This window comes from Schistocerca americana, chromosome X (genome assembly GCF_021461395.2).
Source record: "Schistocerca americana isolate TAMUIC-IGC-003095 chromosome X, iqSchAmer2.1, whole genome shotgun sequence".
Taxonomy (NCBI): domain Eukaryota; kingdom Metazoa; phylum Arthropoda; class Insecta; order Orthoptera; family Acrididae; genus Schistocerca; species Schistocerca americana.
In genome coordinates, this window is record NC_060130.1 from 700043401 (window position 1) to 700069131 (window position 25731).

Here is a 25731-nt window from a genome sequence, read left to right on the forward strand (position 1 = left end):
CAATGCATTATCATTGTTGATCAATGCATTACATCAATGTGTGGGCAGGGATTCTTGGCAACCACATACTTGGACTGGTTATTATTCCACAATGTCTCGACAGAGGAACGTACCTGGACTTCCTGCGGAATACTCTGCCTGGGCTCCTCGATAATGTATCTTTGGAAATACGACAGGTTTCTGCACGATGGGGCACCAACTAACTTCCACATTACAGTTCACTGACACCTCAACATCATCATCTCCAGATGTTGGATAGGATGCAAAGGCGCTGTAGCACTGCCTGCTGGATCACTGGACTTATTAAACCCCCTGGATTTTTACCTCTGTTGGCACCTGAAAAGCAATGAGTATGGTGAACCAGTTCCTGATGTGCAGACCCTTCAAAAGTGTGTTCATGATGCCTGTGACGCTCTTCGAAATGAGGTCAGAATGTGCGAAAGAGTGCGGTGATCCATGATGTGATGTATTAGCGCTGCATCCCAAGGAGGCTGCTTTGAACATCTATTGTGACATGGATGTGATGCATCTCTGTACTGTATTCCAGGATATTTGTTGTCATTGTACGCACACTGACCATTTCCAGACAATTGTTCATAGGACCTTCTTTTCTCAATTTCCACTCAGGAATCCATCCCCTGCAATTTGTCAGTTTTATTAATGTTCACCCTGTGTAGTATAACAGTAAGTTTGTGGCTGAGAAGTAAATGAAGAGCTTCTGGGCCTATCAGCATAAATGTACATGTGCACTAGGTGCAGAATGTTCCCCTTTTTCCATATTATGTAAAATCAGTATTTTATTGGTGCACAAGTCACCCAAGCAAGGAGTTTTAGGTCACATCAATAACAATTTTGGAAGCTGTGATCAGTTCAAAATTTATTTATATATAGTGCAGGTTCTGATTCCCATTACTCTCAGTTAACAACCTTTCCTTAATTTGCATATACCATCAATTTTGTCCTCTATCCCCAGATAAACTACCTCTATTTTTTAAAATACAAATGTTGCAACAATTCATTTTTGGCAACCTGATATGCCTCTCATAGTATCAAACATTCTTAAAATACTTACTACCCTGGTGTTACTCTGGGTAATCCCTATGTTACCACAGAATAAGACTTCCTCATTTATGGACAGTTATAAAATGTTACAAGCAGGATTTCAGTTACATTTCTCTTGGCTGACACTTTCTTTGTCTGTTTAATGTTCCCTGTATAGTGACGATATTGGATAAAAGACTTTTCAGTACCATACATCTGCAATATCTAATTATTTTAATACACACAGTATAGAAATATATTTTATTTCTATAAAAAATTCATAAATGACTTTAGCAATGACGCAATAATTACATACGGAGATTGACAAGAAGTGGAAACTATTCTCTTCAAAGAAATGTTTCCCTTTTAAAATAATATGTCAGCGCTGGTGTAATTAAAAATAAGTCAACTGTCAACACAAAAAAGTGCTATGAAATCAGCACAAATATTGAGACTCATTGCAGGGTGTAGGCACTGATGAGATGCTCTTACACATCAAAGAATTAATTCGGTATATCAGTTATCTACTTTCCTTATTGGGAACAGACATATTTCTTAAAACTTGTAGAATTTGTATGTGACAAAATAACAAAGCTAATGTTGTAAAAAGTTTGCATCAGTTAAGTGTGTATAATTTCACAAGATGTTATGTTTTAATATCACCCAACATTTTTCAATTACAAGGATGACATTTTACATCTCCACTGACCTTGTTGTTTGTTTAATTTCATTACTTTGACAAATACGATCCACAATTCTGACTGTAATAGTTGTTGAATTACAGTAGTAAATTAAAGACAAAATTAGTTGTGAACATGTACTAGTCCAGACACATCACTACTACAGAGCTAACCACCAAATTACTTTTATGCAGCATTCCAATAACGAATATATTCAATTCAAAATTTGGCAAAATTACAGAAATATATATTGAAAATGTAGCACTTACTAACATATTACATCACACTCAACTTCAGGAAGAGTAGAGCTGAACTGAGTACCGTACAGAGGTAACTTTCATTCATTGTCCAATAACTGAAATTCACTCCAAGCTACAACGAGCAGTCTCTTGGTATATTTCAGAATTCTGGTGGCAATTGTAGGTAAATCACTAAACAGGTACAGTTTCTCAACATTAGTATTATTTCAATCACTTTACAGGCATACCAGATGTTCTAAACAAATTGTTGAGTCCCCTTGTGTTGAAAACATATGTTACAGACCTAGAGACTCCAAAAAACTGATAAAATTAACAGCTAACAGAAATTGACCATACAGTTCATCTATTTATATATTACTGGCTGTGCATATAAAGTAATATCACAAATTATTTATTGAAGAAGCTTATAATAAATAGAAAAATAAATGTGGGAATAATACATATCTTCTGCTTAGTTAATGATGCAACAAGGATGATTTTAATAAAGCACAATAAATATGTCCTCTCTCTCTCTCTCTCTCTCTCTCTCTCTGTCTGTCTGTATGTATGTCTGTCTGTATGTATGTATGTCTGTCTGTTGAATATCTACACTGAGTAACAGAAACAAACAGATGATGGAAAATATTTACAACACTAACAACAGCTACAGTTTTCCTGTTGGAAATGCAACCCAAATTTATAACAATATTGGTGTAAACATTGTAAAATATTTTATTAAATGTACTTGTCCTTATGAAGCACTCATGAGTGATGTACGGATGAAAGCATTAGTAAGCATATACAGGTCTTCATTTTACACACACACACACACACACACACACACACACACACACACACACAATACCAATTTATTCTAATAAAGTCCATCAAAAAGCCTATACCTTTTTTATTAAGTACCAGGAACACACAGGATGAATTGAAGCTTTAGTATATGATTTTCAGAAGTTCTAGCTACTTACATTTGTCATGCTAGCTGTATGATGTATTTGAAAACACCAGAAAGTGCACAACTGGGATAACTCTAAGCAAACTACAGGATTGTCATTTTGCTAAATACAACCAAGAAAATACAACATGATGAGCTGAAAGCTCAGGAAAAGCAACACACAGTAACAAGAACAGTTACAAAGTCTAGCTGATACATTACCATCATTTTTCACATAACTACAAACACTCAGCTACAATTCTAAATCAAATACTCTTGCACTAGTTACTTCTGGCTTTTCCAGCACATACCTCCTGACCAACACACACTCCAAGTTTGTAAACATAAACACTACAGCAATAATATAAAATTTTGTACACTGACTTACTGTAGCCTGTTGGCCACAAAAATTAAACTATGCTGGTTTTTCCCAACAAGAAAACACTCTTGATAGACCTGTGACTTTTTTTTCCACAGATTTATAATTCTAATACACACATTTTAATGCAGTTAACAATGATGAAATTTAGTAAGCATTCACACTTATCCATGTCTTCATTCCTCGCTCCTCTGCTTTATTGACTTTTAAATCATGGCTTAACTAGGTTGATGAGTAACACTTCTACCATTTACTATGAAAAAACTTTATTTACCATACATAACAATTCCAAAGCCAGCAACAGCTGATGGTCTGTCATGAATTATAATGTTGCTGATGAATAATGAAGTACCTGACACTCCAGTCAGCCCCAGTTATATTAACATATATATCTGACTGTATCACATTTACAAATAACTATATAGAAGACATTAAATGTTAGAAGACAATCTTCAAAAGGGATCTGACAATGCACATTATATGGGCACGATGACTCCAGCAGCATCAACTGATGACTGGTTTCTCAACCCTATGAAGTAAGTAAAAGTCAGTTTCTGCTTCTGCTATCTAGTTGTTAACTTTAATAATGGAATGTTCTATTTAACTCCATTTATATATGACAAGAATTTCAACAGACACTCCTACGACCTGTAACTTTTATAATGGAAATTACACAACCAATTCTGAGTGACATTATAATTTCACCTTTTTTTTAAAAAAAATGATTATTAATTTTTATTATCTAACTGACATCTTCCACAGTTATAGACAGTAAAGTCAACTATAAACAAATTGCTGTAATATACAGCTGAAAGCTCATTTATTTCCAACTGGGAACGGAAATTCCACTCCAGCTGTAAAGATTTTCTCAGGGAAAAAAAAAAAAAAAAATTGATATGAAGAGTTTAGGAAGTTTTCGGCACACGCAAAATTTAGGGCAACAGCAGCACAACAAAGGTCATCACAAAAACTCTGTTGACAGTAATAAAGAACATGTAGGCATCAGTTTCAGTTTAAACATCTGACAGGATGCACTTTCAAGCAGCGACAGAAACTTTGAACGTAGATAAAGTGTTGTCATGCAGCCAAATTTGCATAAAAACTGCTGAAACAAAGAGTGGTGTGGGTTGTGCGAAGTGAATATGGAGAGTCTCTGAAAAACATTTAAAATATTGAGAAACACTGTTGTTATGTATCTCAAAACAGAAAGCTTGAAAACGAGAATAATATAATGAGTTACATGGAAGATAATGACAGAACAACACACAGGAATTGTTGATAACAATGTGAGGCAAAGAAAAAAAAAACTACTGCCACAGAGAGACAGATGGTTCTCATCCGAGTTACAGTTCACGTGAGTTATAGATGTAAAACAAATTGAGTCTACATCCACAGACATGACAAGAAGACAGAGGAGAAAAACTGACAAAGTTTGAATGTAATCCAAATACTGTCACCAACAAAAAAATTTGATCAGCTCACAGGGTGAATGTGGCTAGTGGAACTACAAAAGAAAACAGATACTTTCCCTCATAAACATTACACTGTATACCTACATTCTTATTACTGACTGGTCTGGAAATGTAACCATCACATGTTCTAACTTATGAATTAAGCCTGTAAACAGTACATTGTATACTATGATTGTAGAAGTAAAAATGATACTGGAACTAATAAGATTTTTTTGTATTAACTGTTAGAAGCATCAGTAATGAAGGTGGTATTTCATTAGCCAACTTGTAAAGACCTGGTGTAGTTTAAGTCAGTGTGTGCAAAGTTTGAAGTCTAAATCCCCTTTGGTCAAAGTCAATATATGTAGCTGTCTAATTGAGCATTCAGGCTTATAAATGTGGTCAAAGGCTAGCAGAAGTGTATACTTCTTACACTACCTATGCTTCAATGCTGGGGGAAAAGAAATGGAAAGAACTGTACATGTACATGCTTAAAGTGCCATACTCAAAAGCTAGGATGTGTTATGTAACTACCAGGTATAATGGGTTTCAGTGTTTGTGAAGACAAAAACATTCAACATCGCCCTATTTTTTAGCTAAAAAGAAATGCTAATATGGAAAAAATTGTATTTTCTAGTTTTTAGTATGATACAGCCAATAAATCGTGCCACAATGTGATGCCACACCAGCTGTCCTCTGACGCCCAGTAGAGTGTGTGAGTACATCCTTAGTATCTCTTGTGAAAGACAGGTGAAATACAGTTGAACAATGTAATCATATTAAAATGTGTGCAAAAGGTAAACACCAATTTCTTCTCAAAAAATGAGAAAACCTATTTAACAACAACACATCACAGGATAATGCAAAAAATTACATTAAATGTACTGTAGTGTATAGTGTAATGATCACATGCAAAACCACCTGAAAAGAGGATGATGAAATGCATACCAGTTGACCAAAAGTAGCATGACCTGAATTCTTGATTGAAGAAGTTTTGGTGCTGGTACTTGCCAACCACTCCAAATTGGTAGACAACCTTGTAGCATCATATGCAAATTAACCATAGTGCTTACCTCAGGTACTGTTAGCTGACTTAAAAGTATCATGCTCTACCAAATGCACCTTGACACAAAATCAACTCAATGAAGACTGACCACATGTCTTGTTGACTACATGTGGACAAGGGAAACTGTTTCACGTCTGACCTGGAAGTAGTTCATTACTCAGCTGGAAACAACACAATTTGTAAAAGAAGGAACTCACACAGTATCCTAGAGCTCATCGACAAGAGAGGAATTCACAGGAGAGGGATCATACCTGCTAAAGGCTGTAATATCAAAATACAAAGTAGTGGGCATATTCAAATAAAAAAAAGTTACAAACCATATCCAAAAGGTAAGGTAATTGTAATCTGCAGCACAAAAGATGTAAAGAGACAGAGGGAAATATTGATTCCATAGCCACAACAAAATTGTAAGCTATGGTCAAAAATAAATAATAAGTAAAGTAAACTAAGCTACTGACTGTCACGCATTAGCACTAACAAGCCCAGAAGATTGCTCATGACTGCAGAATTACACTGAGAATTAAGAAGTAAATAATTACATTGCGAGTAACAGAAAACTGTTTTAAATTAAGAGTAGGTATTGACTAGAACAAGGAGACAGTCCACAACAAACTACTTTCCTCTCCTCAAAATATAACAAAACCATTAACAACACTTTGTACTGCAAATTTCTAAAATCACAAATTATTTTAAATAAATGTGATAACAGCAAAAATGAAACAGGGCGATCCTGTCAGATTCATTATTAAAAAAAAAAAAAAAATTGAAATTCTGACATTTATGAGAAAAGCATCTGTTCAGAATAATTATTCTGCAAATGTTACATTTAAATCAGCTTCATTTACTCTAATTTACAGCAGCATTAGACTCAAAAAGTGGAGAAGGGGAGGACTAAAAAGTTCCTATTATGACCACCTCACAGTTGACACTTGATTACCTACCTGTTATGATGCATATGATGCCACAGGCCTATATATGTTTCAAAAAATTTTTTTAAATGTACTATGATAGATTTTAAACAGTTACGTATATCACTTGTCAACTTCTTTCAGAGCTAGCACTTTCACAAACAACAACACAATCAAGATGGGTAATGGTAGTTTGTTTCATGCCACAATACACATTATGGAAAAGATTTATATTGCTGTTTACTGTAATTGGACTCTAAAATTATTGAAAAATAATTTGTGGCATTATCGTCAACAAAAATACACAAACAGTGCTGCCCTTATTTGGGCTGACCAAATATCAACCAACAAAAACAATGAGGGTTGTCATACAATCTCCCTCTCCTTTCTTCATGCCCACACCAAACATACATGACACCACACATTTAAAACCTGATAACAATACATGGATTCAAAATTACAAAAAAATAAATATTGTGAAAATTATCTTCAACAAATTGATGCATAACAGTGTAACCCAGATATGAGAATAAATATAAATGAACAAAACAATGTGTGTAAATATGGCTACTTTCCTGTCACAACATGTATGCACCATTGGTCTATATAAAAACTTTTTTATATGGATTGAAAATTATTACATTTTTTGTGAAATTATGTTTAAAACTACAAAGCATTAAGTTTTTTATGAGGTAAAAAAGGAGGGACATAAATTTACCACTAAAACTAAAGGTCTAAGAAGTGCATTCTTCCTGACACAATAAATATGATTTCCCTCTATACGCCTATTGGACACAGCAATTATTATTTAAAAAATATGGGACTGTCTTTGACAGATATGAACACCACAGTGAAACAATTTTTAGTGATTACACTGGCAAAAATTAGCAGCTGCTAAGATTAGTTACTGTCGTATCACAACACAACACCATGCCATTAGTCAATATGCCTGTCAAAATCAAATGGGCAGCAAGATTATTAAAAAGATATGCACTGGCATTATCTTCAATAGGTATACAAATCACTGCAAGATAAGAAATCTCCTACCTTTTAAAAGTTGTTTTAGGGCTAATCATTTTATACTTAGGCTTGACAATGATAGAATGAGAGATTTAAGATAGATATACTTTTACAGGACACAGACATTCATTAATATCAACAAAGAAACATATTTATTTACAAAAGTAAGGTCAACATTATAAAATTTAAAGTGGGGAATTTTCAAAGTGACATTTCTCAAGATTACTCTAACATATTTCAAATGTATATAGTTTCATTTTTCAACTGGAAGTTTACTTGATAAACATTCCATAATTTACAATTAAAAATATATTAAAATATTTAGTTAAATATTTAAAAGTGTTTATTTACATGAATATATACAACGGAGTTTGGCCAATGTGCTAAATAGTTATTTTAAAAATAGCTTGTGTACAGAAAATATATTACAGATACAACCTTCACATTTTAAAATCTTTATTAATTTTTTGAAAATGTTGTGAGAATTTCACATAAAGTAATAGAGCTCCATGTAAATCTGTACCAAAGAAAACAGACACTGCTCGCTCCTTCACAAATTTGTACCCTCACCTGGTGCATTACTTCAATGGACATCCTAGTTTATCTTCCTCTAACATTCTTATTATAGTCATTCCCTGGTTTCTTCTTATAACAATACTGTTACTTCTAATTTGCTCTTTTTGGCTTGGAAATATAATATGAACGTCACAGAAATAAAAGCTTTTGCACCAGAAAATATGTATCAGATGGCTTATTTTATTCAGCATCTATCTTGTTCACACCATGTCAAGATGATGTCTCTTTATTCTTTGACAAATCAGAGCACTCTCTTATAGTGACTTGTGTGTTACTGTTCTTCAGCTCACTATTTGAACTTCGAATCATACTCAAAGCTGATTCACCTCCAGAAGAACTGTGCACTCCTCTGCCATGACTGCCACCTGTGCACGTGAGAGAAGATACTACTTTACTGACACTTTCTTTTTCCTTACTGCTGCCTGCTGCATTATCATGTTGCATGCTTGATGGCTGAGTCTGTGCATTGTTTCCCCGTAATATCACCCCAATTGCAGGCACAGCCTGACGAGAAAAAACTGTTGATGTAGGTACACTGACATTACGTGTATTATGAAATGTTGTACCTCCTCCATATGATTCATGGACAGAAATGTCAGATCCAGAGGCACTACAAGTTGTATGTAACTCCGAACACTCAGCAACTTTTGCCCGGCAGGTATCTTGTGGTGCAAGCTGCTTAGTCATCTCCAAATTTTTAGAAGCAGGATAGGTCTCACCTTCAGAAAGCATAAATTTTGACTTGCTTTCACACGCAGTGCTATCAATCTGACGTTTGCTGGCAACAATCTGAGTACCAGATACTTTATCCAGTTCAGAACAAACAGGTGTCATACTTGTAACTCTGGTTTCAGATGTCGATATTTTATTCTGGGTTAATTTATCATCATGCACAATATCAGGCCTTTTATTGAAACTGATAGAGTGACTATCATGTGCTGCTCTCATGTCAACTTTCATGGCGTTATTTTTACCACCTATTATTAAATCACGTTCGGGCAAATGACTGGTTGACTCAGGAGAACTGTGTACAGAACATTTATTTTTGTTCTTAATATGAGTTTCATTACCTTTATTACTGCAGATATCACTTAAAGGTTCTGAATCTGCAGAGATGAGATTTTCATTAGTTAACCCAGAACCAGATAGTGTTTCCTGATTTCGATCTTCATAGAGGCGGCCCGGAGCAGACTTTCGGACAGACACATCAATGCGGCCATCAAAATCTATTGAAGATTCTGAAAATGCTCCAAAAGGTGGACTCTGATCATCTTTGGAACCTGTAGGAGAATCTTTTTCTTCTGCTATGCGAGGCAAGTGTTGGGAGCCCCTATCACCAGATGCAGATGCTCTAAAGTCACTAGAACTGTGTTCCGAGCAAGGATTAGGATCAGATTTTCTTCTTTCGGGATCTGAAGGTGAGGGAACGGAAGCTGCAACTCCAGAAGTTAAGCGAGGTGATGCCGATGAAACTGTAACCTTGGGTGGTGATGGCTGACACAATGGTGACACAGATGGTGGTGCGGGCTTCTCTGCACTTCTCGGATGCAAGCGATCAGGTGAAAGGGCCCGTCTCAGCAGTGGTGAACCTGGTTCAGCTCCCTTTGGTCGACCAAATCCCTTTTTCGCTACTGCTCCTGTTGCGGGCACAAGAGGTTGTCCTGGACTGTATGACTGTGTTGTGTTTGAGCTACCTGGTTGGTGTCCAGCAACAGCGGGGAATGCCAAGGGGCTAGGTGAGCGTGTGGGTGAAGAAGGCAACGGTCCTGGAGAAGGAGTTCTTGCCAGTGGACTGAGTGGAATATGACCCACAGACTTGCGTCTCCCAGGTGAGCGAACGCCTTTAGCTGATGTATGCAGCTTATGTTTTAGACCATGTAATGTTGAAGGCCTTTGGAAATGAGGTGCTGGTGGTTGTCCACTACCATCTGAACCAGAACCAGGTGAGCTCGACTGTGAAGAAGTTGCTGGTGACTCCACAGATGCCGAGCGATGTGGTGGTACAGGCACCGTAGGTGGTGAACGCAATGGTGAGGATGGCCCAAGCTCTGTAGGTGGTAGTGGTAGTGGTCGTGACATGGAAAGTGAAGTTAGGCTGCGACTTGGTGTCACACTTGTCTGTGCAGGTACACCTGCCGCCAGCTGCAAACAATAGAGCAACACATTTATTTTTAATGAATCTTAATTTTATTCATTATGCTTTCAATAATACCATAACCAAATGTTTAAAAGCTGTTGCTGCGCTACGCCACATATGAAGTGTTCACTTGCCCCCGCCCTGTAACTCAAACGTGAGGAAACAAAACCTACTGTTTGTTCATAATTGTAAACACATGGCTGATAACATTTTTATTCTATTTTCTTTTAGGTTTGAAATAATATAATGTATTATAATCTAATTTTTCTTGTCCCTAAACAAATGAAACACAAACCTAAAAAAATGGATAAGTTCTTACAAACCACAACAACGCAGAAAAATGCTTAGGATTAATAAATGATAAATATTATACATGCTCCCTAATTAAATATTCTGATCAATTTATTTGATTTTAAGACATTATTTTAATATCTTCTTTTGATCTGAATAAGAGTTCATCAAAGCTTGTAATATATTTCTTAGCTTTCTTTACTGTCTTCCAAGGCAAGCACACTATTTACAAGTTTTTGTTAAAGATCTGTTTGTTGTCCATTTCAATCCTAAAACAACTGTGTCACACAGAGCTATGTATCCTTTAGCCACAATGACAGTTTCACTGTATTGAACAAATGCAATCCTACAAAAAGTTTGTTAGTTCCAACCCTTTTCAAACATTCCTCCCACCTCCATTTCTAATGTTGTATGAGATGGACAGTTAAATTTTACATGTAAAATAACTATCATTATGAAATGCACTTAAATCTTGACAGCCAAATTGCCAGAAAACTAAAAATGGATTACCCAATATTTGAAACTTCCTCGCAGATTAAAACTGTGAGCCAGACTGAGACTCAAACTTTGCCTTTCGTGGTCAAGTGCTCTCATCTGTGTTTTAATCTGTCAGAAAGTTTCATATCAGTGCACACTCCTCTGCAGAGTGAAAGTATCTTTCTCTACCCAATATCTATATCATCATCGTTGTCATCGTGGTGACCACCAACACTATCAATGGTAGACGATTGGCACACTTTTACTTTTCATAGTACTAGTTTTCTTCTTGTGACAGTGGCATAAAATATTAAATTACATTTATTACAGTGTTTATTTCACAAATCCATAGTGCAGGGATCTTTGAGAATGGAGACCGTGTCAGCAAGTAGATTGGTTCAAGGCATGCTGTTTGCTGGTAAATTTTGACAAGATACAATACAGACCACTATATTTCACAGAATTCCTGAAAAACCTACAACCCTATGAAATCTTGAATTTGAAAATCGACACACTTGACTTAATGAAGAGCTTCAGTCTAACTACACTTGCAATACATAAGATGACAGCTATAGTTAACTTCAAATTTGCAAACTAGTTTATTCAGCATTTTTCCATTTAGCAATGAGTAATGGAATTTTTTTAGGTAACTCAGCTTTCAGAGATGACACTTTCAGAATAACGAAGTGAGTCACTAGAATTAAACCTGGTATCAGTTCTAGAATATCTCGTAGAGACCTCTTTAAGAAGTTTGGAGTTTTGATAACTTTTTCACTTTATGTACAGGGTTATTCATAAGTACCTTCAGAGTTTCAGATGAATGTAAAAACTAAAAAACTTATAGAAAATAGACTCATATTGGTAGATAGAGCATTTCTCCAAGTTTTTAAGTCACTTTACAGGTGCTCCATACAGGCATAATTTCTAACACAGAAAACATCAATACAAGTCGAACATTGTGTGTGTGTAATTCACTGAAGCCACAATAGCAGCCCACTTGTGACAATATGGATTTGTCTGCAGGTTCTGACACACCTTTGCCCTAACGGTGCACTACACAATACCACCACTGCACATATTACAAATCAAAACCTAGAGACATGCTCTATCGATTGATAGGTGTCATTTTTTGTACGTCCTGCAGTTTTCACACAATCATCTTCTGAATATCTTTGTTTACACCAAAATTTCTCCTTGTTGATTTTTCAGGCATACTGCTGGATGTTGTCATCTTCCTTGCACAATATTGTGTCATAATTCATTTCCTTCATCAGGTCTGAGACTGATCATCGGATAAAGTGTGCCCATAATTTGTACCACTCTACCTTCTCGCTACATCTGCAATCCACTCCCACAACCCCCACCCCCAGGTATCCATGCTGGGAAGGCAGAGGGTACAAATTATAGACTCAATCCATCCATCAATCAGTCTCATCATCAGAGTATGGGGAGAATATGTACAGTATTGTCAAGATGCCAGACAAACTTCTCCAAGGGAAAGGATAGATGCTCAGTTCTCTCACCTTTCAGTTGACATGTCTGGATAGGCAAATACAACAAATTTTTGCTAGGACCAAGTACCATATCAACAACAGATTGGCAAACAAGATCAAACATGAAACAAACATGGTAGGTACTTGTGAGGGAAAGTATCTGAGACATGGGCCAAAGACTACATGTGACTGATAGGGAACTTTTACACCTGTATGCAGCAGACTCACTGACACAGAATGATCAGAACTTGGTAGAGAGTGTCTCCTGGTCTATAAAAGAGTGCACACAGAAGAATGACACAGAAAACAGATGACACACCCATTGTGATTAATTTAAGTGACAAGTAGTTTGATAACATCACACTGAAGATATTCAGCAAGGGCTTCAACTATGCACCAACACCCAGCAACACATGCCTATCTAAGTCTTTATTAGTGCAGCTACCAACAAGATTCCACCAAGTTTTGTGGAGAAAGTTTGCTGTGGAACCTGCAAAGAGATTATAAACACAAAACCAGTGAAATCAAACATCTACTGAGACAAGAGGTTGGTGCTGAAGAAACTCCATAGAGGCAGCAGCATTGTGACATTACCAGCAGATAAAAGAAACATTGCACTCATTATGCAGCAAGTGGATTATAATGAGTGAATTCACCAACTTCTTGATAACCAGCCATGTAGACGATTGGAACATAATCACTTGTCTGGAGTGGATAGGAAGACAAGCATTTTATTGAAGGCAATCGGAATGGCAGACATTGTCATTAAAGGATTATGGTTAAAAACACCAGTACCACCAAGGCTGCATCTATTACCTAAAGTGAACAAAGAAGAGAGATCATCTGCATCCAATCACCAGTAACACTGGGGTGGCAACATACCAACTGGCTATGTACTTGAAGGTACAGCTGAGAGCACATGTTTAGGAGTGCATTCACCACATCTATAGCTCAGTGGGTTTCATAGAATGTCTTAAGAGCTTACATTTCTCAGAAGTGGACATAACGGTCAGTTTTGATGTGGCCTCCCTGTTTACCAAGGTGCCACTCAATGAACTTTTGGAACTGATTGCTGAGAAGTTTGATGATATTGTGATGGGCCTATTCAGGCACATACTACCCTCTAGCACTTCTTATATGATAGCAAGTATTATGAACAGGCAGAGGGAGTAGCCATGCACAGTCGCCTCTCTCCAGAGGTTGCCAATCTACTCATGGAGGTCTTGAAGGAGGAAATATTAAAGACATCACTGGAGAAACTCCTACATGCTTCTTCAAGTATATGGCCGACACCTTTCTGATTTGGTCCCACGGTAGGAACAGACTCAATTAGTTTTTACAGTGCCTAAGCTCATATCATCTGAATATAACATTCAGTGTGGAACTTGTAAAGGATAGTCAGCTACAATTTCTGGGTGTTCTTGTCAAATGAAGAGTGGGTGCTTTTTTGGCCACAATGTATATGGCAAACCAACATACACTGACATATATCCAAATAGCTGCAATCATCCAGCACATAAGAATGGGGTCCTAAGACAGTGGTACACAGAACACGCTCATTATCAAATGAAGACAGTTTGATGTTATAGATGGAATATCTATGCATAGTGTTCTGAAGAAATGTATACACTGACAAACAGTCTAAGAAGGTCATTCACACAGGCACTCAACCATATGACAAGGGAGAAGAGCAAGATAACCCCAATGCTGTGGCTTATCTGCCCTATGCAGGATCTATCTCAGTCAAAGTCCACAGGATGCTGCGAAAATATTTGATGAAGCGTTTGTCTAGTTCACCAACCAAGATCAGAGGACTACTGGGGAACTCTAAAGATGACCTTGGTTAATGAAAGCTAGAAATTTATAGTGTACTTTGTCAGTGCGCCAACAGGACAAATGCAAGACTTGTCCACATCAGGTGCCAAGAACGTCAACACAATACACTTTTACAAGCAACTAACTCAGCCATCAATGGACACTGCTTAGAACTTGATCATTCCATGAGCTATGAAGAGATTAGAATCCGGGATCAGAGGCCCAGATGTTTAGACAGCACAGTGAGGGAGTCAACTGAGATTTGACTGATGGATAACCTGATGAATTGGGACATGGGCAATCAGCTGAGTAAAATTTAGGGTCCTGTGCTTGCAGAACCCATCAGCACAGAATCCTCAGGCATATTGCCGGTACAACGGATTGACAACAGCATGTCCCAGGATGATCCAAATAGGAACTGACCACAAACAGAATACAACAAACTTCCTGGCAGATTAAAACTGTGTGCCGGACAGACTCGAATTCGGGACCTTAGCCTTCGTTGGCAAATGCTCTACCATCTGAGCTACCAAAGAATGACTCACGACCCGTCCTCACAGCTTCAATTCCGCCAGTAACTCATCTCTTCCAGAAGTGCTAGTTCTGCAAAGTTCGCAGGAGCTTTCCATGTGAGCTCTGATTTCTCTTATTTTATTACAATAATCATTTTTCCCTACGTAGGTGGGTGTCAACAAAATATTTCTGCATTCAGGCAGAAAGTTGAAGAATGAAATTTTGTGAAAACATCTCACTGCAGTGAAATTTGCCTTCATTTTGATGATTGCCACTCCAACTTGCCTATCACATTTGTGGCACACTCCCTCCACTTTGCGATAATACAAAACAATCTGCCCCTCTGTCCTATCTGATAACAATCTCATACTGGGCAGCAGTACTCTGGCAGAGGATGAATAAGTATAGTGTATGCAGTCTCTTTACCTCTTACATCTTCTAAGTGTTCTGCCAATAAAACACAGTCTTTGCTTTGCCATTCCCACATCATCATTTATGTGATTGTTCCAATTTAAGTTACGCGTTATTATAATTACCAGGCAGTTAGCTGGATTGACAACCTTTAGATTTGTGCAATTTATAGTGTAACCGAAACTTTCTTTTTGTAGTCATGTGGATGACCTCACACTTTTTTTTATTCAGAGTCAGTTGCCATTTTTCGCACCATACAGATATCTTGTCTAAATCAATTTTCAATTCATTTTTATCTTCCAATTACTTAACAGACAGTGCTGGACAGTATCTGCAAAAAATCAAACATGGCTGCTGAGACTGTCTCCTAAATCGTTTATACAGATCAGGAACAACAGAGAGCCTGTAACAATTCCCCGGGGACTGTTTCAGTCAATGACTTTCTGTCAATTACTACAAACAATGATCTTTCTGACAGGAAACCATGAGTCTAGTCACACAACTGAGATGATACTCCATAGGCACACAATTTGATTAGAAGCCATTTGTGAGTAGTGGTATCAGAAGCCTTTCAGAAATCCAAAAATATGAAATCAATTTGAGATCTCCTTTCTATAGTACTCACTACTTTGTGAGAATAAAGAGCTGCTTGTGTTTCATAAGAACGATACTTTCTGAATCCATATTATGATTCACTAGACAGTTACCTTTGAGGTAATTCACAATGTTCAAACACAGTATATGCTCCAAAATCATACTGCAAATTGTCATCAGTGATATGGGTCTGTAATTCATTGGATTACTCGTATTTCCTTTCTTGAGTATTGGTGTGACCTATGCAACTTTCTGATCTTTCAGTGCAGATCTTTCATCAAGCAAGTGGTTATATATGGTTGTTAAGTACAGAGTTATTATATCAGCCTACTCTGAAAGACATCTAGCTGGTATAAAATCTGGACTGGAGCACTTGCCTTCATTGAATGATTTAAGTTGCTTTGCTATACTGAAGATATATACTTCTAAGTTACTCATGTTATCAACAGTTCTCGATTTGAATTCTGTAATATTTACTTCATCGTCTTTGGTGAAGAAATTTCAAAAAACCATAATAAGTAATGCCACTTTAGTGGCACTGTCATTGGTAATGTTACCACGGCTATCGCAAAGCGAAGGTATTTATTATGTATTGCTGCTGGTGTAACTCACATATGACCAGAATCTCTTTTGATATTCCACCAGATTTGGAGACAGAGTTCCACTGTGGAAACTATAAAAAGCATCTCTCACTCAAGTTTGCACAAAATTTCAAACTTCTCTAAAACTTCGCCAGTCTTGGGGATCTTACATTCGTTTGAAGTTGGCATGCTTTTTTCGTTGCTCCTCCAACAGTGTTCTGATCAGTTTTGTGTACCATGGGAACCAGTTCCATCTCTTATTAATTTATTTGGTATAAATCCCCCCATTGCTGTTGATACTATTTCTTTAAATCTAAGTCACATCCGGACTACACTTACATAGTTAATTCAGAAGGAATGGAAGCTGTCTCTTAGAAAGATGTCAAGAAAATTTTTATTTGCTCTCTCTCTTCTTTTTAAGTGGATATATTTTGCATTTATTTTTGGTGGGTTTGGATGTTACAGTATTCTGTCTTGCTACAATGACCTTGTGGTCACTAATCCATGTATCTGTCGCAATGTTACCTATTTGGTTGGGATTATTTGTTGCTAAGACATTGCATATGTTTTTGCAAAATTTACACTTCAAGTGGGCTCCAGAACTAATTGTTCAAAATAATTTTTGGAGAATGCATTTTGTATTATTTCAGGTGATGTTTTATGCCCACAACTGAGTTTAATGTGTATTTTCATCAACATATTGCAGTCACCAGCAATTATAATTCTATGAGTGGGGTACCTATTTCAAATGAGACTCAAGTCTTCTTTGATCTGTTCAGCAACAGAATCATTTGAGTTGGCGGTCAGTAACATGAAGCAATTAATAATTATTCCAGTGGTCAAGTACAACCTTTACCCATACTAACTCAGAGGAACTTTCCACATCAATTTCACTGCAAGATAATGTACTTTTAATAGCAACAAACACACCATCATCAACTGTATTTCATCTATCCTTTCTGAACACCATTACATCCTTTGTAGAAATTTCAGCTGAACTTATCTCCAGCTTTAGTAGCTTTCAGTACCTACAATGATTTGTGCTTCAGTGTTCTATGTTAGTGGCTGGAGCTCTAGATCTTTCCCAACACAACTAAAACTATTTACTACTATAATACCTATGGTTCCTAGGCCTACCCTTGTCTTCTGTTTGACCTGCACTCTTTGATATTGAAACCCCCTTTTGTTCTTTCCTGAGACACACTAACCCAAAACACTGCCCAGTCCATCTCTGCACAGTCCCCACTACACACACAGCCTTCACCGGTGTGTAGTGGACCCCTTAACTATTAACCAAGACCCAATATCTCACCACTATATGGTGTAAGTTGAGGAATCTGCAGCCTACACAGTCACAGAACAAACAGAGCCTTCGATTCAGACACTCCACTCAGCTCTGTACTAAAGGTCCGCAATTGGTTCTGCCGATGATGCTACAGATGGTGAGCTCTGCCTTCATCTCAGAAGCAAGACTGGCAGTCCTTACCAATTCAGGTAGCCCCTAGAAACAAGAGAATCTCTTCCAAATCCAAAGCAGCACACATCATTAGTAGTGACATGCCACCACCTGCAGTTGACTGCACCCTGTACCCTTCATGGCATCCAGAAGGATCTATTCCACATCTCGGATCACTGACTCCCCCCCACACAGCAAGCACAAAGAGTGCACACTAGACTACTTCCTCTCCTCGACAGTCATGTCCCTCAGGGGCACCATTATAACCCTAAAACGGCAGCTCCCAACTACCAATAATCCAAAACCTCTGTGACTGTCCGAATCTTGCAGGCTGAGAGGTTTCCTCAGAAACAGAACAAGCAGCTGCATCTGGTTATTTGGTTCAGCGTCTTTATCAGCCACAGATAGTGCCTTAATCCTGTTTGTCACATGAACTGTGGAGGCCTTTCAATCCCCCCCAATCGCCCATGGGTGAGGGGTCGGCTTCAGTGTGGGCAGTAACTGGAGCAGCCACAGTAGTGGACCAATTGGGGGACAAGTGGTACACGCTGGATGTCCTTCATATCCCCATATCCGGCCTCTTGACAGTTACGCCCACTGGCAACAACTCACGCCGCGTGCCCAAAGCCAGCACCACATAGAGCTGCGAGCACAGTGTCACCACTCAGCCTGAAACTGAACACAGCATTCTCAGTCCCTGTCCCTACTCCCAGAGAGTTCATTTACACTAGAAATGAACTCCATGAACATGCTTAAAAAAATGCACAAATGAACAAACATGAGTTCTGGACGAAATTTAATATTCAAAGCTGTGACCATTTTTAAAATTTATTTCATTTTTAAAATGTAGTCCTTTTTGATGTACATTTTAAGTTTTTTGTAGGTTACAGCTCCCTTCTTTATATGTATAGGAAGCAGTTTTTGAGTGGTTGAAATTGGGTCTGAAACAGCGTTCCGCCACTGATTTTCACTAAGTGAACACTATTTTAGCTTAATAATATATTATTCCTGATTATACCATGCATTGTTCAGCATAGTGCATACAGTGTGCAAATAATAACTGTTTACAATGTATCACAGTGGTCTGGGTGAAGTTGAGATGAACAAACTGACATATTGGTCTATCAATCTGGGAAACAGCCCCAAACTAGTCTCAGAAAGCCAGCAATGCTACATGGTATGCGCACCACAGGAGATTTTTACTAATTTGCCCTTGAATATTAAAAGCCCCCTTGTTTTTGCACTTGCAAAAATGTAAAATTGGTTTATGAGAATTTTACCTTACAATATTGTTAATTTTAACAGCACAGTATTAACATTTTCTTGCTATGAAGCTACTGTGCTTGTAAGGGATAATAAATTGAACTGTAAGCACAATTAGTTTTTGTAAAACATTTACAAAGTCTGTTTTCTTTTATTACTCCCATGGTAAATGTTAAATTAATAATGTTTACAAAATAGCTGATAAAGCTGCTGCCATGAGAGAGAGAGAGAGAGAGAGAGAGAGAGAGAGGACATTTAAAATCTTGTGCAGTGTGTATACACTGTAGCTTATGTGGATTTTGTGAGGCAACAGAGGTTATTTCCTAAAATGTCCTGTATCATATAATTCATCTTGATTTCCCATGCACCACTGTGGTACACGGTAAACAGTTATCGTTTGCATCCTGTACATTTGCGTGCCTATTTGCTGAGATGTGCAGCCCTCGTTTCTACTGTCAGTAAAAAAATTTAATATTACTGAGGTCTAGAAGCTTCAGTCTCTCTCTCTCTCTCTCTCTCTCTCTCTCTCTCTCTCTCTCTCTCTCTCTCTCTCTCTGTGTGTGTGTGTGTGTGTGTGTGTTTGTTTTATTTACATGATCCTTGAAAATTTAATGTTCTGTTACCATAGAAAGATTCCTATTTAGGATGCAGTTCAGATTTATCTGTGATTTGTATGTATTTATGTAAAAAAAACGAAACTATATTCAGTATTAAGAATTGCCTTTCATTTGCAATCCTGCTCCTAAAATTGTTGCCTGAAAAAACTGAATAGATGACAGATTGGTTAACACACCAAATGCTTCAGAATATTAAGAGCACTACATATGCAATTCAGCTACGAGACAGTTATTTCATGTAGAGTCAAGAACGTGAATATAAGCTGGTTATTTCATGTAGAGTCAAGAACGCGAATATAAGCTGTATGTGGTTCCTACAATCTACCCACTTACAAAAACGAATCACATATATATCACTTTTCTGAAGAACCAGCTAAGGATTCTAGTAACTGTTTGAAGGCATTTCAGGGAAATAGATGAGATGATAAATGTGTATCACTTTACTTTGATAGCAAGCCTCACAGTGGTTTGCTTCTTTGAGAACAACAAAGATAATCTCAGTAACAATTTGACTTCAGAGAAGGAGCATTAGCATAAAACACAATTTACTCTTCTTTGTGCAAGTGAGTTATGACTGTGGGTTTCTTATCTGATTTATCAAAAGCATTAAATTGTATGTACCATGTTGTACATTTGCTCAAGTTAAAACATGGAAAACTAGCCATTTGTTCATTTTGTACTTGAAAAACAAGTGTCAACAACGAGAAAACAAATCTGAACCTGACTGAGGATCTGAGGCTGTGAGACTGTTGAAGAGGTGGGGTGTTGGGGATGTGTTGCACATGGTTTCAATCTGTCACTGAGAAAGATATTGAAAGGAACATGGCTGACTTAGTAAATAGGGTAGTGCACATGATCAGCTGGTGGTTTACACAAATGATCACTTAACTGCAACAAAACAGTGCATAAAGTTTCTGGCACACTACTCTTGTAAATGCACAATTTTATTACCAGTACATGATTAACTAATCAGTGAATCAAATATTTCATATTCTTAAGTGGATCTTCAGTTCTGGGTGTCAATGTCTTCCACAAAAAGCCATTGTGATGAATATTTATTCACAGAAAACTAGTTTTGGTCAAGAGATCATCTTCAAGCAATGGATTAACACTACATCTACTTGATTCCTTGGGTCAAATTCATAATTTTTTTAGCTGGAAAAGGTGTCACATACAGGTGTCTATCACCTCATATATTTTTCATCAAGGTCAGCTTACTGTACGACTTTTGCCAGACAGTATGGTCACCACTGTAATGGACTTAATTTTTGCACTCAGTGACTGATGAACAATGTACAAGATAAAAGATGCATGTATGTAACACTAAGGAATCTTCCTTAAACTTGGTGTAGGTTTATTTATCAGACTCGGCTCTCTCTTACATTGAACCGAGGTAATCCATGACATGAAGATCGTTGCTCGACTAGAATTAGTTGTCTGTGCATAAATATTAATTACAACAGCTTTTTGTAGTCCCATGATGCTGTTCTTATTTTCACTCTATTGTATTCGATGGTATTGTGTTCCAAGTTATTAATGTGCATGAACAATGTTCTCTCCAAATACTTCTGTATACTTTCTTAAGGGACTTCTTTTGTTAATAACATGGGGCCATTTAAAATGGACTGCAGCATGTAGCACTATGCAGAGAAACAAACTTCACACCGGTAGCACTTCCTTAACCTTTTTATGGAGAGGTATACATTTCAGATTTCCAGTTGAGTTGAAAAACATGTGTGGAAAATAGTATACTGGCTAGTCCCAATTTAAAAGATTAGATGTGAAACACTTGTTTTATTCTACACAGACATCCCTCACTGTAGGCCAGAGCCTGTTGCTACTTTGTTTTACTTAATTGTATGTGCTTTTGCATACATTTTGTTTCCATGTATTTTACTAGCATCCTACGAATTACGTATGCACAACTCATTCTGTGACCGAGTGAATTTGGTGACAAAGGTCCCACAGTACATGAGGGAGAGGGGTGAAGGGTATCAGCTGGGATAAATTTACGTGAAATTAAGGGAACTATTGGAGATCAGCAGCAGCAAATCTGCTTGGTGGGAGAACAACTTAGGCATACCGTTCCACTTTAGTGGGAGAGCATGCAATCATAGACAAAAAGTGTTCTGGTGTTACATCACATAGTGAATCCGGACATGACATTAACTGGTCAAGTTTGCTATCTAATCAGTGTCTTACCAGAAGGTGTGTTTCTAATACTACTCCTAAAATATATTACCTTGGTAGAGGACACATTCATACTGGTCCACAAAGCTAATGCACAGTAAAAATTGAATCAAAAGACTTCTTTCTCATTTTTGAATGTCATATCTAAAGTAGCTGAGTAAGATTATCAGGCTCCTTATCACTAATATGACAGTGACAAAACATGTACACGGACTTCTAACAGCTATGAATCCTGAACATGAATGGCAAGATATAGAAACAGTAAAAGTCGATGCCAGGCAGCAGACTGTAGCCATGATTATTCAAGAAGATATGCATTGATAAAGTCCTATCATACCATAAACGCACTTCAAAGAATGGAATTAATCATGTCAACCCTGTCCAACAGCAGTTAGAGAATAGTTACACTATGTACTAACTCTTCTTAAACTAGTCCTTTTGCAAATTTGAACACTGCAGAAAATCAAACTTGAGAGGCTAATCTAGCACAGTCATTCAACAGTGTCTGCTGTGGGTAGTTCTTCATCATTGATGACGCTGTTACTGCACCATCATTTATGAGACAAGTTCCATTCAACAATATCAGATGGCCAATTAAACTTTGAAGCTGCATGTAATTTAAAAATATATTCTGAGTCACGTAGATAACTATTTCCATCATTGTGGAACAATGATTTCAACATGTAATGGGTTTACAGCAGATGTGGAACATAAGTAAATATGATGATAAAAGATATATGAGAGTTAGATCAGTTACATAACAAGGAAGGTAGACCGTTGTACACACTCACTTTTTTTACTAAGCTTCTGTGGCAAGCAAACTACTCCTATATTTGCAATGGTTAAACAATACATAATTTCTGAGGCCACCTCTAGAATTACGCAGCAGCCAAGCGCAGTCCTGGAGACTGACAGGATACACTATATCCAATGGGAACTGGACTAGGTATCAAGGACATTACTATAACTACATCTGAAGGTACCCTCAAGGACACCATATACATTACTAACAATATTCACAGTGTAATGACAATGCCTTGTAACATGTAAACATACAGTATCTTATTAACAGAGAGAAACTGAAGAATTTGTTTCCTGTCAAAGATGATCTCAAACTTAGGAAACAAGTTGTGTATGAGATTCTATTTCAGTGTGGAATGTTCTATATTGGTCAGACATGTTGTATGGTGCAAGACCACTGAGATGATGATGATCATCATACATGCCAAGGCCCAGCAGTAAAATCTGAAATAGAAGATAATTACATTAACACAGCATGGTACCCTGCTGTACAAGAATAAAAAGGTTATATGTTCAGTCTCATCCCTCTGGGGCTGTGAAGAGCTCTGGACACTATTGCTGTCAGTCTGCATGCAACCTGGGGACATTTGTGCAACTTTTGACTGATGCTTTCACAAGAAGACCATTACAGCATGGATACTGGCAGCTGCTATTTGCTAGCAGTAATTAGCAGCAAACCCAGATGATATCAAGCAGCTGCCTTGAAAGATACTTTGGAATTTACACAACATGGACCAGTTGCAGACCCAAGGGCCACATATTCAAGAAATCTACTGGGAATGCCTGAAGAGTCACATTTGAAGAGCTGTTAGTCCTGTCTTGGGGTACTAATTAAGAAAACAGATACACATGGTGTTTCTGCATCAATCATCATTAACTGAGCAAAACCATGATATAAGGATTTTTACCCACTGGCAAGATCTATGACACTTCTGGCAAGATCTATGACACTTCAGACGGTTTAAAAGTGTTATATGATTTCTACATTATCCATAAGCTGACTGGCTGCTAATACACTGAGAAAAGCTGACTGAGAATAGACTGCTTTGTAATACCTCATACCTCTCATACATTCAAAACTTGGTCTTTTGTTCTATAACACATTCACGCCAACTTTAAATGCATAATGGAAAAACTGCTTAAAAGACTCAAATGAAGAAAGTGCCTTTGTATCTGGGCGACACTGTGGTGTGAATGTCATGTTTCTGTTAAGAATGTATTGAGTTACAGTCAAGATATCTGGCAGCACCAATGCACACTTGAGAAACACACTGTGCCCCTTTTCTCAGGATAACCACAGCTGATGTATCTGGCTGGTTCTTAATATCATTGAGAATGGTCTCTAAGGCAAAACCTAATGGTACAGTAATGCAAATAAATATCAATTTCTGATAAAAGCTTATATCTCATATGGAAGAATAACTTAAACCTTCAACAAGTTCGTAACAGATGTAGAACATAAGTAAACAAGCTAATTGAACACACTTTTATTTTACATTTTTTTACAGAATCATTGCCTAAGACAACACAGCTTAAGTTGATGAATTCTTACAGTGATTATATAAACAATAAGAATAATATGCAATACATGAGAACACTGATCCTGTGGAAGCTTCTTCAGAAACCTTAGAAATGATATACTGTCTTCTCAATAACCTCTCAACTGTTTTTGCGACCAGAAATAAAAACTTATTTCAGATAAATGATGATACACAAAAACAACATAAGAAACCAGGATGAAACAGTGCCACCTGACTACAACTTCACATGACTCGTCACTCATAATCATCTTGCATTTCCCCACATGCCAAAGACAGCATTGTTTACACAGTGTGACAATTTTATTCAGTGAAAATACTTCTCTGATATTACTAAGATTCCCCCCACCCCCCACCCCTCCATACAGATCATGAAATACTTCCTACTTTACTAGCACTCACTCTTCAAACTATTCTTTTTTAATTGTCACTTTGCTTTTTAGAAGAAAAAAAAACCTATCCAGGATATAATATTCAGTTGTAAGACTGCTATAAAATTATAGAAAAAAATTAAAAATATTTTATAATAAATATAATTTCTTCTTGCAATACAAACTATATTTGTAATCTACAGTATTTTTGCATTCTGTCTACATTACACTTTTGCCTAATTAATAATGAGGAAATTTACCACTTTTCTGTACCACTAAACAAACTGACTATACAGCTATGCTCCTTCAATACGTTGTGAGAGTCAGAGAGGAAAAAAAGGTTACTGTAAAAATGCAAAATCTTCCCACGCTAAATAAAATGTATACTGTGACAAAACTTTGAGAGAACACGAACAACTCTGAATGAATTTATATTCAGTGACTGAGCACTGAATAAAGATTAATGATAATAGTAAAATTATAAAGTATGTATTCTCAAATTATTTTTCCAAGTACATAGTAATATAATATGTAAACTGGGTCATGTTGAGCAATATGCGTCACAATGTCAATTATTAGTCCGAATTAATATAAAAGTGACACGACTGTATGAGGACGACACTAAGGTACATAATTTGTTACAAATGACATTAAAATGTTTATGCAACTGTTTCAGTTTTTCTCATCCAATAAAGTTACATTATTTGTATTTCGAACCTTATCATTTTGATTGTGACCAAGCACTCCTACTTCATAAGTGTCATTCACTGCAGATTTAATTTTTCATTGCTTCTGTCAATGTTTTAGTGTTCTTTAAAATTTGGATACATTTGTTAGCAACTTGTTTATTTCGAGTAGTATACTCCTTTTTTTTCTG

General features: G+C 37.0%; 1 protein-coding gene across 3 annotated transcripts in view; it reads right to left on the minus strand.

The window, feature by feature from the left end:
* Positions 1-7859: 7859 nt before the first annotated feature.
* LOC124556721 (microtubule-associated serine/threonine-protein kinase 2) overlaps positions 7860-25731 on the minus strand; it is a 262482-nt gene continuing 244610 nt past the window's right edge. For all 3 annotated transcript variants that reach the window (XM_047130713.1, XM_047130714.1, XM_047130712.1), the window contains one exon: positions 7860-10448. In XM_047130713.1, coding sequence (XP_046986669.1) covers positions 8517-10448 — 1932 coding nt within the window. In that variant the 3' untranslated portion in view covers positions 7860-8516. The remainder of the gene's footprint in view (positions 10449-25731) is intronic.